Source organism: Nomascus leucogenys, chromosome 4, assembly GCF_006542625.1.
Source record: "Nomascus leucogenys isolate Asia chromosome 4, Asia_NLE_v1, whole genome shotgun sequence".
NCBI classification, from domain to species: Eukaryota; Metazoa; Chordata; class Mammalia; order Primates; family Hylobatidae; genus Nomascus; species Nomascus leucogenys.
Window position 1 is genome coordinate 100,093,911 of NC_044384.1, and position 14,382 is coordinate 100,108,292.

The 14,382-nt window shown below is 44.7% G+C and overlaps 1 protein-coding gene across 4 annotated transcripts in view; it reads right to left on the bottom strand.

Annotated features, from left to right (window-relative positions):
- Nucleotides 1–14,382, bottom strand: part of RAD54L2 (RAD54 like 2) — a 126,078-nt gene that overhangs the window by 32,239 nt on the left and 79,457 nt on the right. For 3 of the 4 annotated variants that reach the window (XM_030811673.1, XM_003257126.4, XM_030811674.1), the window contains 4 exons: nucleotides 4,555–4,756; nucleotides 2,510–2,649; nucleotides 1,584–1,700; nucleotides 1,041–1,267 (listed from right to left, as the gene is read on the bottom strand). In XM_030811673.1, coding sequence (XP_030667533.1) covers nucleotides 1,041–1,267; nucleotides 1,584–1,700; nucleotides 2,510–2,649; nucleotides 4,555–4,756 — 686 coding nt within the window. Of the gene's footprint in view, nucleotides 1–1,040; nucleotides 1,268–1,583; nucleotides 1,701–2,509; nucleotides 2,650–4,554; nucleotides 4,757–11,356; nucleotides 11,365–14,382 lie in introns of those variants that run through there. The other variant, XM_030811675.1, reaches the window with a different exon arrangement.

Consider the following 14,382-nt stretch of genomic DNA (forward strand, 5'->3'; position numbering starts at 1 on the left):
AAGGCAGGAGGATTGCTTGAGCTCAGGAGTTCAAAACCAAACTAGGCAACATAGTGAGACCTTGTCACTACAAAAAAATTAAAACTTAGTTGGGCATGGTGGCATGAGGCTGTAGTGCCAGCTACTTAGGCTGAGGTGGAGGATCACTTGAGCCCAGGAAGTGAAGGCTGCAGTGAGTCGTGATCACTGCACTCCAGCCTGGGCGACAGAGCAAGAGCCTGTCTCAAAAACAAAGAGTCCTCAGCCAGGCACAATGGCTTACGCCTGTTATCCCAGCACTTTGGCAGGCTGAGGCAGGTGGATCGCTTGAGCTCAGCAGTTCAAGATCAGCTTGGGCAACATGGCGAAACCTCACCTCTACGAAAAAAAAAAAAAAATTTGGCTGGGTGTGGTGGTATAGGCCTATAGTCCCAGCTACCCAGGAGGCCGAGGAGGGAGGATCGCTTAAGCCAGGGAGGTCAAGGCTGCAATGAGCAGACATCGTGCCACTGCACCACTCCAGCCTGAGCAACAGAGCAAGACCCTGTCTCAGAAAAAAAAAAAAAAAAAAAGAGTTCTTAATTGTAAACTGAGTCAATGTCTGTCTTCATGGAACTTCTACTCCCTAGTCCTAGTTCCAGGCTCTGGATCAACACAAACTACTCTACTCCCTCCTACCAGAAAGTCCCTCCATCTTCTGACTCTCACATCTCTTCTAGATCCAGACCTTCCTAATCAAAGCACTGCTCACCAGAGAGCACCTCAGTGATGGGATCCCACAGAAAGAGGCTCAAATTATTAGGTCAAGAGATTCAGTGCTTTCTACAGGGTAGGGCAAACCCAAAGCTTGTCTCTTCCCTTTCCCCATCCCTTCCTATTCATCAGGAATCCTGAAACATCAACTGCTAGAAGGAAGTATCAGGTCTTTCCAACAGCTGAACAAGCTGCTCTTGGTACCAAACAAGTACTTCACAGGCTATGACACGAATAACCACCAGCAGGCAATGTTTACAACAAGGAAACAAAAAGGAAAAGGAGAAAACTGTCAAGGTTTGCTGTACCTGATGAGGTTTCACAGCCCGTGCCAACTGTGGGGCAAGGAAGACATTTTCCTCCTCTGGAGGGTGGTTTAGGTTGACAAGGACCCGCCCAAGGGCGTCACGCTGGTTTAAGACATCATTGACATGGGTGCCACCCTTCTCTTCTTCCTCATCGTCTTCACTGACAGACTCACTGCTGTCGACAATGTGCAGAGTGTCCTCCTCTCCAGAGCTCAGTTCAATCACCTCTGAAACAGCAAAAAAAAGCAAAACCAAAAATCCAGGGAATGAAGATAATTTACTGCACACAGTCAGAGCAGAAGACTACAGAAACTTAAAGTTAGAACTTGTCATCACTTATTAAAATTTTTACTTTTACTATTTCTCTCTTTCAGCTTTAAGTTAAGACAAGCAAAAAACTTATATTTACCAAGGAGACACAGGGAAATTAGTCAAAGCCACATCCCATACTGAAGGAGGAAGGACTGGACTCTTTTCAAAGTATAGCCGATCTCAGCATGAATACCAGGTCGGGAGAAAGGGAGGCACCTGGTTTGATCTTACCATCTCGACTGCTTTTTTCATCCTCACTGCCACTGCTACTGTCCAAACAAATGACTTCCTGGGCCAAGACCCGAGGAGGCAGTTGGGGACCATCACTTGCTCTTAAAGCAATTTCCTCTAGGAAAAGCAAAATGGAAGGGAACAGTGTGAAGACCACATTTGGATCTAAAATATTTCCCAAAACAATTCGCCACCCCTTTTCTTTTATAGCTCTCATAGGGAGTATCCACTGAGAAGAGAAGCAGAGCCCATGTCAAAAACCTCAGCCCTCCTTCCAAATTCCCTTTCTCTACTGGTTTTTCCTTCCTGCTATCCACCTGAACACTAGAAAAGGTCGCAATCCTTTGGCAAGTTAAAATCCAAAGTTATGAGAAAAAATCTAGATAAAACCTATTTAAAGAGTACATTTTTATTCATTTTAGCTTTTTAAACGATCTTCTTCTGATTGTGTGCTCTCAAGAAGCTGAATGACTTTAAAGGATTCCTGAGAGGCCACAATCATTTTATTTTTATGTTTATTTTTAGTTTCAGTTTTTTGAGATGGAGTCTCACTCTGTCGCCTAGGCTGGAGTACAGTGGCGCAATCTCAGCCCCCTGCAACCTCCACCTCCCTGGTTCAAGCTATTCCCCCTGCCTCAGCCTCCCAGTAGCTGGGATTACAGGCTCACGCCACCACGCCTGGCTAATTTTTTTTTGTATTTTTAGTAGAGACGGGGTTTCACCATGTTGGCCAGACTGGTCTCAAACTCCTGACCTCAGGCAATCCATCCGCCTCAGCCTCCCATAGTGCTGGAATTACAGGCGTGAGCCACCGCGCCCAGCCGAGAGGCCACAGTCTTATTCCAGATCTGCTTTTGACCACTGTGTGCACCTAGGGCTTCTTCCTCCTGAAGCAAAGGGCCTTCCCTGCCATGTCCACTGCTTACCAGGGAGGAACTCCAGCGGAACTGTAGGAATAGGGGCTGCATAATCTTTCCTCTGCTGCTCCAGGCGCTTCCTTCTTTCCAATTCTTCTTGCTGTGCTGCTTTGGTAACAGGCTCCAATTGATCCTCCCGGAGTAGCTTTCTAAACATTCATATAAGAGACAGCACTTGGGTTCAATTAAGATTTGGGCAATGTAATGGCAAGCTAAAGAGAGAAATAGCCATTGCTGATCTCAGAGAGTTGAGGCTGGAGAAGGAGAAGCCACATCAGCCCCACCACACCCATGCAAGGAGCAGCATTCAAAAAACAGGACATCAAACTCAGATGGCTCTAGGCTAACATACTTTCCATATTATTTAACTCCCCAACCTGCCAACTCATCTCTCCACATAACAGATCAAGAATAAACTAGAGTAAGGCCGGGCGCGGTGGCTCACGCTTGTAATCCCAGCACTTTGGGAGGCCGAGGCGGGCGGATCACGAGGTCAGGAGATCGAGACCACGGTGAAACCCCGTCTCTACTAAAAATACAAAAAATTAGCCGGGCGTGGTGGCGGGCGCCTGTAGTCCCAGCTACTCGGAGAGGCTGAGGCAGGAGAATGGCGTGAACCCGGGAGGCGGAGCTTGCAGTGAGCCGAGATTGCGCCACTGCACTCCAGCCTAGGTGACAGAGCAAGACTCCGTCTCAAAAAAAAAAAAAAAAAAAAAAAAAAAAAAAAAAAAAAAAGAATAAACTAGAGTAATATTTGATTCACAAAGCTGAAAAGCAGTATTAAAAATAGTGTTGTTGGCCAGGCGCGGTGGTTCACGCCTGTAATCCCAGCACTTTGGGAGGCTGAGGCAGGTGGATCACCTGAGGTCAGGAGTTCGAGACCAGCCTGGCCAACATGGCAAAACCCCGTCTCTAAGGAAAATACAAAAATTAGCCAGATGTGGTGGTGTACACCTGTAGTCCCAGCTACTCAGGAGGCTGAGGCAGGAGAATCGCTTGAACCTGGGAGGCAGAGGTTGCAATGAGCCAAGACTGCACCACTGCACTCCAGCCTGGGTGACAAAGTGAGGCTTCATCTCAAGAAAAAAAAAATAGTGTTGTCATGTAGAAAAGAAATTAGGATTGGCTAGGCACAGTGGCTCATGCCTGAGATCCCAGCACTTTGGGAGGCGAAGGTGGGCAGTTCACTTGAAGCCAGGAGTTCGAGACCAGTTCAGCCAACGTGGCAAAACCGTGTCTCTACTACAAATACAAAAATTAGCCGGGTGTGGTGGCGGGCACCTATGGTTCCAGCTACTCAGGAGGCTGATGCACAAGAATCGCTAGAACACGGGAGGTGGGGGTTACAGTGAGCCAAGATCGTGCCACTGCACTCCAGCCTGGGCAACAGAGAGAGACTTTATCTCAAAAAAATAAAATAAATTAAAAAAAGAAAAGAAACTAGAGTTACAGGGATTCTATATTATTTTCAAACTCAGAGTAATATTTCAAGTTGTCATTATTTTTTTTTAAGTGGAGACAGGAGGAGAAAAAGATATCATTCATTTCTTTTCAATGGCACACATTGTTATTTGATAGAAGGAAGAACTGTTGGGGATTTGGATAGTTAAAGAAGTTCACATTTTTGCTCTTAGAAGGGACCTTGCTTTGGGTCAGACAGTCCTCTACCATTTGAAGTTGACGTTTAAGAAGATGAGAACTCAACTTTGTAAAGTCTCCTCTTGTTTTGAGACATAAAGAAAAATAGAGGAAAAACTGGGAAGTCCAGCTCAGAGCACCCTATCATCTTTGGTCTGCCACCCGGGGCCTCCAGAGAGTAGAAGACCCTCCAGCAGTGGTCAAGGCCTTTCTCATTCTCCCTACAGTCCTCTGAATGCCCAAGTACAGTGATCCTGAGCTGCACCTTCACTATTAATGGAGACACACACCTGACACTTTTCTCCTTTGGAGAGAGAACTCTCCTTCCCAAATCAGTCTTTTTGCTATTGATAGCCTTAAGATGAAGGTAAAACCTCTATTCCTTTCCCTCTCCTCTTACACAGAGCATGGCTCACCGTATGTTTCTTCTCATGTGGGAGGGCTTCTGAGCTCTCTTCTTTTTGGGGTCCTCGGAGGCTAGGTTCTTGCCTTGGTGGCGCCTAAGCTGCTCTGAAGGCTCAGACTGAGATGAGGTAGTTGAAGTGCACCGCGGCGGCTGCTGCCCATCTTCTCCCAACTGGGCATGCTCAGTGCCACACATGCCTTCCAGGGATGGGTCTGAAAAAACAAGGGGAAAGACATTGCTTTCCAGGGGTGAGGGGGAATGAGTTTGGATGCCAGACACACCTGGATTCAAATCTCAACCCAGCAACTTATTAGCTGGTAATCTAAGGCAAATTCTTTATATCTCTCTGAACATCAGTGGATGTATCTACAAAATGAGGATAGTGAGGCCCATACCTCAGAGCTATTGTGAGGACTGAATAGTATGCATGCCTAGAACCAAGCCTGGCCCAGAGTAAGCCCACAACAAATGATAGCCATCACTCTTACTATAGTTTAGTGCTATGATCAGAGTAAGTTTCATGGCCTCAGAATGCTCGGAAAGGGACAATCTGAGCAGCTAGGCTCCAAATATAGCTCATACTCTGTTGTATGACTCTAAGCAAGTCCACTCACCTCTCATCTGTCTTAAAGCATTCACTCATTCAAACTTGCCAATCATTTCATGAGGGCTTATGGCAAGCACTATCCTAGATGCTTCAAGGGATATTTGTAAGACTCCTTCCCCTCACGAAGTTTAGAAGGTTTTGTAAGACTCCTTCCCTTCAAAAAGTTTGTGTTCTGCTTAGGGAGACAGGGCATGTACAAACACAGACTCAACATGGCAAGGTGTGCTAAATATCACAGGAAGGGCAGATCAACAGATATAAAGAACTTTAAGGTTGAAGACATCACAGGAATTTGAAAGATACTAATACATGTGATGATCATGAAGGAACTATATGGGAGGTAAAATATGAGTCAGGCCTTGAAAGATAAGCAGAATGTCTAAAGGTAATGCCTTAAAAGATAGTTGGGGGCTGGGCGTGGTGGCTCATGCCTGTAATCCCAACTCTTTGATAGGCTGAGGTGGGAGGATCACCTGAGGTCAGGAGTTCGAGACCAGCCTGGCAAACATGGCAAAACCCAGTCTCTACTAAAAATACAAAAATTAGCCAGGCATGGTGGCGGGCGCCTGTAATCCCAGCTACTCGGGAGGCTGAGGCAGGAGCATCACTTGAACCCAGGAGGCAGAGGTTGCAATGAGCCAAGATCACACCATTGCACTCCAGCCTGGGCGACATAATGAGACTCCCTCTAAAAAAAAAAAAAAAAAAGATGGTTGGGGGTCCAGGGGAGATTCCTGGCACAGGGAATGTCATTTGTAGCATCCAATACCATCAAAGACTGGGGCTGGAGTAGGCGGATCCATGTGCACACCCCTGTCCTCAGCTTGCTGAGTAGCATTCTGTTCACTGGGTAGGCAGGCTTTGAGAGTCACATAGACCACAAGACTGTCCCCAAACTCATCAGAGCCTCCCAGACACAGGCACTACACAAACAAAAGGTCTTTCCCAAAGGTAACAGGAATTCAGAACTAGAATATAAATGCCAGAACTGAGGCGCTCTAGACAATGCCATTTGGATCTCAGGCAGGAAGGACCAAGGAGCTTTGTGGGGTGTTTTTGGTTCTTTTTTTTTTTTTTTTTTTTGGTAGGGTCGGGGGGGTCGCAGGGCTGGTGGCTTATTGTTTGCTTTTAACTATAGACTTTATTTGGATTTCACCAGTTTTCCATGAACATCCTTTTTTCTGTTACAGGATCCCATCCAGGATACCATGTTGCATTTAGCTGTCATGTCACCTTAGTCTCCTCTTAACTATGGCAGCTTCTCAGTCTATTCTGGTCTCTCATGACCTTTAACACTCTTTTTTTTTGTAAGAGATAGGGTCGGCTGGGCGCAGTGGCTCACGCCTGTAATCCCAGCACACTGGGAGGCCGAGGTGGGCAGATCACAAGGTCAGGAGATCGAGACCATCCTGGCCAACATGGTGAAACCCTGTCTCTAATAAAAATACAAAAAAAAAAAAAAAGAAAATAGCCGGGCATGGTGGTGGGCGCCTGTAGTCCCAGCTACTCAGGAGACTGATGCAGGAGAACGGCGTGAAGCCGGGAGGTGAGGTGGAGCTTGCAGTGAGCCGAGATTTCGCCACTACACTCCAGCCTGGGCTACAGAGCGAGACTCTGTCTCAAAAAAAAAAAAAAAAAAAAAAAAGAGATAGGGTCTTGCTCTGATGCCCAGGCTGGAGTACAGTGGCACAATCATAGCTCACTGTAGCCTCAAACTCTTGGACTCAAGCGATCTCCCAGCCTCAGCCTCTCAGGCAGCTGGGACTACAGGTGCATGCCATCACACCCAGCTAATTTTTTTTTTCTTTTTTGTAGAGACAAGGTCTCGATATGTTGGCCAGGCTGGTTTCAAACTCCTGGCCTCAAATGATCCTTCTGCCTCACATTCCCAATGTGCTCGGAGTATAGGCATGAGCCACTGCACCAAGCCTCACCCACTAATTTTAATGTTCATCAGTGGGTCTTACCTAGAGCCAATTATTACTGTGGTATGTTAATGGTGGTTTTCTAATTTCCTCTTTCCTTCTACATTTATTATTTGGAATTTTTCTGTAGGGAAGAATTGTCCTATTTATTGATTGATTGATTGAGATGGAGTTTCACTCTTGTTGCCCAGACTGGAGTACAATGACGCGATCTCAGCTTACCTCAACCTCCGCCTCCCGGGTTCAAGTGATTCTCCTGCCTCAGCCTCCCGAGTAGCTGGGATTACAGGCATGCGCCACCATGCCCAGCTAATTTTGTATTTTTAGTAGAGATGGGGTTTCTCCATGTCGGTCAGGCTGGTTTCGAACTCCCGACCTCAAGTGATCCACCCACCTCGGCCTCCCAAAGTGCTGGGATTACAGGAGTGAGCCACTGTGCCCAGCCTCTCATTTATTTATTTATTCAACTTTTTTTCTATGAGTATGTAGTCAAGTGTCTTTGGGGTAAGAAACATTCAACCTGAGAGCCTTTGGTAAAGAGAGGTGGGGCTGTCGTTAAGTCTTGATGAATGAACCTGTAATCTGATGTTCCCTAGGCCAAAAGAATGATGTACCATGGGTCATCATCCTATGCACTCAGCCACCACTAAGAAATAACATATGGGCTGTCTTACCACTCACTGGCTGAATCAGGGAATCGTGAGTAACCATGTTACTGCTCACCTTCCATAGCTTGGTATGGCCTCCTCCTTGTCATATTACTACTCCAGTTTCCTTATTGTCCCTTTCATATTGATGCCAGATTCTAGAACAGCATGAAGTTCAAAACTAATGTTTGCCATGAGTTAACATGGCATAGGGGTTCAGTAAGGACACTGGAGCCAGACTGATGGAGTGTGAACTCCAGCTATGCCCCTTATTATACCTTTCTGTTCATGTTTAAAAAGGGACTGGAGGAGAACAACTGTAGTAACCTCTAAGGGTTGTGGTGATGATTTTATAAGATAGCCTAAATTAAGAACTAAAACAGGCCAAGTGTGGCTCACACCTGTAATCCCAGCACTTTGGGAGGCCATGGTCAGGGAATTGCTTGAGCCCAGGAGTTTGAGACCAGCCTGGGCAACATAGCAAAACCCCATCTCTCCGAACAAAAAAAAAAAAAAAGAAAAAAGAAAGAAAAGAAATTAAATTAAATTAAAATAAGCATGGTGTCATGCGCTTGTGCTTGTAGTCCCAGCTACTCAAGAGGCTAAGGCGGGAGGATTGCTTAAGCTTGGGAGGGGGAGGCTGCAGTGAGCCATGACCACGCCACTCACTGTACTCCAGCCTGGGCAACAGAGCAAGACCCTGTCTCAAAAAAAAAAAAAACTACACACCAGAAAGAAAGAACTAAAACAATGTCTGCCACATAGTAAACACTATATTTAAAAAACAAACAAACAAAAAACAGCTGCTGCTTTTACTATGACTACTACTATTCCAGGTATGAGGTATGGATTGTTTTTTACATTGCCTCCTTTCTCCCTTATAATAACTCTACGACAGTTTTGCTCCCCTAATTCTAAATATGAGAATTTTTGCTCCCCTAATTCTTTTTTTTTTTTTTTTTTGAGATGAAGTCTCGCTGTGTCACCCAGGCTGGAGTGCAGTGTGGCGCAATCTCGGCTCATTGTAAGCTCCGCCTCCCAGATTCACGCCATTCTCCTGCCTCCAACTCCCAAGTAGCTGGTAGCTGGGACTACAGGTGCCCACCACCATGCCCAGCTATTTTTTTTGTATTTTTAGTAGAGATGGGGTTTCACCATGTTAGCCAGGATGGTCTCGATCTCCTGACCTCGTGATCCACCCGCCTCGGCCTCCCAAAGTGCTGGGATTACAGGCGTGAGCCACCATGCCCGGCCTTTGCTCCCCTAATTCTAAATATGAGACAACAAAGCCCTGAGAAGTTATAAATACTTGCCCATGGGTATATAAGAAATAAGCAGAAAAACAGGAGCAGGCAGTTAAAAGTATAAGCTTTGCATTCAGGCAGTGCTGGCTTTAAATCCTGTAGCTCTATGTTTATGGACGCAACTTCTCTGAGCCACAGTTCCCACATCTGCAAAATAGGGATGTCAATGGTTATCTTGTGGAAGATACCATTCTTCAAACCTTTGTCTGCCTAACTCCGTGGAATTCCATACTCCCAACCACACTGAATGGTCTGGGAGCAAGCAAAGCTTGGGGGCCTTGGTCAGACATGCTGAGTGGTGACATCTGTGTAGAGAATTCAAATCTCAATTATATATCCCAATCAAAGATCAGAAATAAGAAAGCAAAGGGGGAAGCAGAAATGACATGTGCAAACTGCATCTTGTTATCACAAAATGATGTTTCTTACACACACAGACTGCCTCCATGAAATTGTAGACTACACTTTCATGTTAAACCTCTCCATGTGAGACTACTACAAACCAGCCACTGTTGCCTCTCCTGCTCCCTGCTTTCAATTTAGCCCAACATATGAGCATCTGCTAGGTACCAGGCCCTATGCCAAGGCACAGTGGAATAGACCACATGGGGAAACACATATGCTATATGGAAAGTGCCCAAGAGCAATAACACTTGAGGAAAAAACACCGAATCCAGCCTTACTGGCTGGGCATTGGGGCACTTCCTTGGGAAGAGCGAGACCTGGGTTTGATCTAACAGAATGGGTAGGCACCAGCTAAAATGAAGGAAGTAAAGCAGCAACAAGAAGAACCTTCCAACCCAACAACCACTTTCCTGTCCCCTTCCTGGAGTTCCTCATCCAAGGGAGACTTAGGTGAGGATCCAAGATCCTTCTCTGGATGCTGGTACAGAAGTCAACCCCTGTCCTGGGTAAGACTACTCCCAAACCTCTCCTTCCTGGCATTCTACTTTCCACTGCCCTGGTGTTTGGGTGACAGGGGAGGCTAATGTGATTACTGTAAAAGTGGACAGATGGGTGGGTCTCACATGTGGATGCCCAGGATGATTCACTCCCCTGCAGCAGCACTGGCAGCAACTTCCTTGGCCCTCAACTGAGAGAAGGTTTCGGGTAGACAGCTTTTGCTTTTCAAAAAGCAAAGGGGAAGTGATCAAGAAAGGCATCAGACAAGAAATGCTCATGATGGGACACTGCAATACCATTAACATGAGCAAGAGGTTAAAATGTCACACTCCTTTCTACATTACCACCGGTCTGTAGTAGGCCTATTACAAAAAGGCTCCCAAAGAAAGCAGAGCCTAGGGTGGCAAGCAGCACTAGGAATGTACTGTGTGTGTGAGCCTTGGCTCATGGACATGTTCTACCTGCCGAGGAAACAAAGTGCCATTGCTTATGTGCCCAGCCAGACATAAGAACTAAAACAGAAGTTTCAAAGTAGAGCTCCAAGTGTGACTAGCTGCCCTCTCAAATTCACTAACCTCTTCAAACAGTGCTCTCCAATTTCCACCTGAAACATCAGAGTTGAGTAAGTTCAGCAATTCCCTGCTTTCCTTTAAAAGAACTATCATTCTTTCAGGCCCCCTACCCCTCCAAAGACCTAACACTTCCACAGCATTTTCACATAATACTGCTGTCAACTTCTTCCTACTTCACAGCCCTGAATTCTTCCCTCCTAAAAGGGGAAGCCATCAAATTCCTCCTCCCAAACAAACAGTTGGCTGGGCAGCAGACTCCCCAAGAGGGGATATCCACTGCTAAATGACTACTTCCACCAATACTGCAGCTTGGCCTACAACACACCAACTACACTTGGCGCTGGGTTGGCACACTTCAACTTAGTGTTTTGCTGGGTCCTCTGGCCTGGTTCTGATAATGACCTCTGATGCTCTCCTGGTCTTTTTTGTTTTGTTTCTATTTCACAAGCAAATTTATTGAGCAATCACTTGGAGGAACAGTTGGAGGCAAGATTAGAGAGTAGGCAGATAAGACAGAGTCAGAGAATAGAGGGCAAGTCCAGAGAGTTTGAAATTGATCTGCTGGGCGGGGGGAACTTTTTGCCAACTGCTGTATTTCCTTGTTCTGGCTTCTGCCTTGTGGAATGGGCTGTTCCTGGGAGGAGAAAGAATGGAACCTGCTGACCTTTCAATATCACCAACAGATTTATTATCAAACATTCATCCCAAGTTATAAGGCTTATGGCCCTCTGTGAACTTCTGTCTGACATGAGGCTGAATGTGGCCAAGTGCAGTAACAATTTTAAAATCATCAGGCACAGTATATTTAATTCTCATGCCTTATACAGATGTACATGTCTAAACCAGTTCCTTACCATCCAGCATTCTTTGAGTGAATCCTCAGCTTCTGGGTTCAACAACTACTTTTAGCTTATTAAAGGAATTTAGTTTACAGATATGCTAATATTTAAAGTTCATTGTCATGTAAATAAATGTCTTTCAAGTGCTTCATTTTTGCTGTTTCATGATGATTATGGTTTTTACATAACATTATAACAGATGCTATACCTTTAATAAACTATTCTTAATAAAAAATTTATTTCAAAAATTATATAATTAAATTTCCTTCAGTCAAAGTGTAACTTTTCACTATGTGTTGTTTTTTTACCTTCTGAACACTGAATCAAGTGAATTCACAACCTAAGCAAAATAATTTAACTTCCAAAAAATAGCCCTTCCCCAGATTCTAGACTATAACCCACCAACAGTTACTGAAAGAAAAAAAGTTCAATAAGGAGGTAAAGAGACATGTGCTTTGACAGACAACAAATGTAAATTAAATTAGTAACTGCATAGTTTAAAAGTCAATGACTATTACCACCACAATTCAGGATTACAGAATCAGGCCTAGTTGCAAATACCCCTGAACTTTCTCCTTCATGTAAGCCAGCTGTGAGTGGTAACCGCAAGAGTTATATAAACACCAAAGAACACTTACATAAGTTTCTTGGGAATGAATTATGAACACCACCACTATAAATTTGACTAGGCAAATGAGTAGCTTTGAAAGAAAAATTCCTACATTACATTCAATGAAGGTACAAGGTACAAACACTTCCAGGACTCTTTCTCCAGGGGTTCCATCTCTTCTCTCTCCTATTGTATAAAAAAGATTAACTGAACTCCTGAGACATGCAATTTACCTATATAACAAACCCACACATGTACCCCTGAACCTAAAAGTTAAAAAAAAAGACCAGTAGGACCAGGCCCAGTGGCTCACGCCTGTAATCCCAGCATTCTGGGAGGCTAAGGTGGGAGGATCACTTGACCCCAGGAGTTCAAGACGAGACTGGGCAACATAGAGAAACCGCCATCTCTACAAAAAAAAAAAAAAATTAGCTGAGCATAGTGGTGCAGGCCTGTAGCAACCCAGGAGGCTGAGGTGGGAGGACCGCTTGAGCCCAGGAGGTTGAGGCTACATTGAGCCAAGGTTATACCACTGCACCACACTCTAGTCTGGGCAACAAGGCAAGACCCTGTCTATTAAAATTAAAAAAAAAAAAGACTCAAAGTCTCACCATATTTCTCCTGATGTGATGTAACTGGATGCACACACTACAAGCTACGATGTCTGTGTGCCAAAAACTCTGCACTGGAGCCTGAACACACCTTAAGATCTCATTCTTAGTTTACAAAAATACAGAGGACAACAGCAGAATGCAGTCTCTACAATGCATAATGCACAGAAACCATTGTTTAATCAAAATTCATTAGATATGCAATGAAACAGAAAAATATGATCCATAGCCCAGAAAATTCAGTCAAGAGCAATGTAGATAGACTAGCTGTTAGACTGCCAGCCAGGACCTTCCTGAATTGCTTACCTTCAGAAGCCAAGAGAAATAATATTGTTTTAAGCCACTAAGTTTCAGGATGATTTATGACACAACAGTAGTAATTGAAATAGAAATTTGGTACATGGGTCCTGCCACACAATAAAAAATTAAACCATGACACTGTACTTGAGATAATGTGGTGAATGGAAAACTGGAAAGGCCATGAGGAGACCGGTAGTAAAAGCCTACAGGTCATCAAGGACATTGTTGGTAAAGTATAAAGGAAAATGTTATAGGAAGCTGGAAAAAAAAGAGAGAGACACAATGCACTGTGTCAGAAACTTTAGCAACTCTGTCGCCTGCAATAATATGAAAACCAGAGACTGAATCCAGAGTAGGCCTATGAGACCTTTTGTTACAGTCTCAGAAATATTTAAGATAGTGACTAGGCCAGGCGCGGTGGCTCACGCCTATAATCCCAGAACTTTGGGAGGCCAAGGCGGGCGGATCACGAGGTCAGGAGTTCGAGACCGGCCTGACCAACATGGTGAAACCCCGCCTCTACTAAAAATACAAAAAATTAGCCACATCTGGTGGTGGGCGCCTATAATCCCAGCTACTCAGGATGCTGAGGCAGAAGAATTGCTTGAACCCGGGAGGCAGAGGTTGCAGTGAGCTGAGATCATGCCACTGCACTCCAGCCTGGGCAACAGAGCGAGATTCTGTCTCAAACAAACAAACAAACAAACAAAAGATAGTGCCTCACAGACCTTTTCCAACAGACAAGAGGCCTCCTGAAGATCTTAAAGGCATACCTACCAGACCTTCTCCATTAAACAAAACTTAGAAAAATCTTAGAATATTATCCCACAGCAGCTTCAGGAATTTCCCACCCACATTCAAGGGAAAGAAATTAGAATCCACCTCTCAATTGGAGGAGTATCAAGGTCAACTCTAGAAAAGCATGTGGAATAGAAGATATTGTTTTATTTATCTATGGAAAAAAGTCTGCCATATTCCACTCTCTGGCCACAGTAACTCACACTCTTCTCATATGCAAAATATACTTCCCTCTCTGAAGAACCTCCCCAAGTCATTGCAGCATCAGCTCAAAGTCCAAGATCTTATTGTCTAACTCAAATTGACGTATGGATGTGGCTCTCCACTGTAGTTCCTTGGATACACTTCTTAAGTATAGTTTCTCTGTCCTTCTTTCTTTATTTTTTCAGACAGAGTCTTGCTCTGTCACCCAGTCTGGAGTACGGTGGCACAATCAATGCTCACTGCAGCCACCACCTCCAGGATTCAAGCAATCAATCCTCCCACCTCAGGCCCCTGAGTAGCTGGACCACAGACACACACCATCACATCTGGCTAATTTTGTAATAAAGATTTAATAAAGCAGGACACAAAAAGCTCAAATCACAAAGAAAAAAACTGGTAAAATGTACTTCATCAAAATTTAAAACCTCTGCTCCTCAAAAGACACCCACAGAAAAAGGAAAATCAAGTCACAATCTGGCCACAATCTGGCGCAGTGGCTCACGCCTGTAATCCCAGCA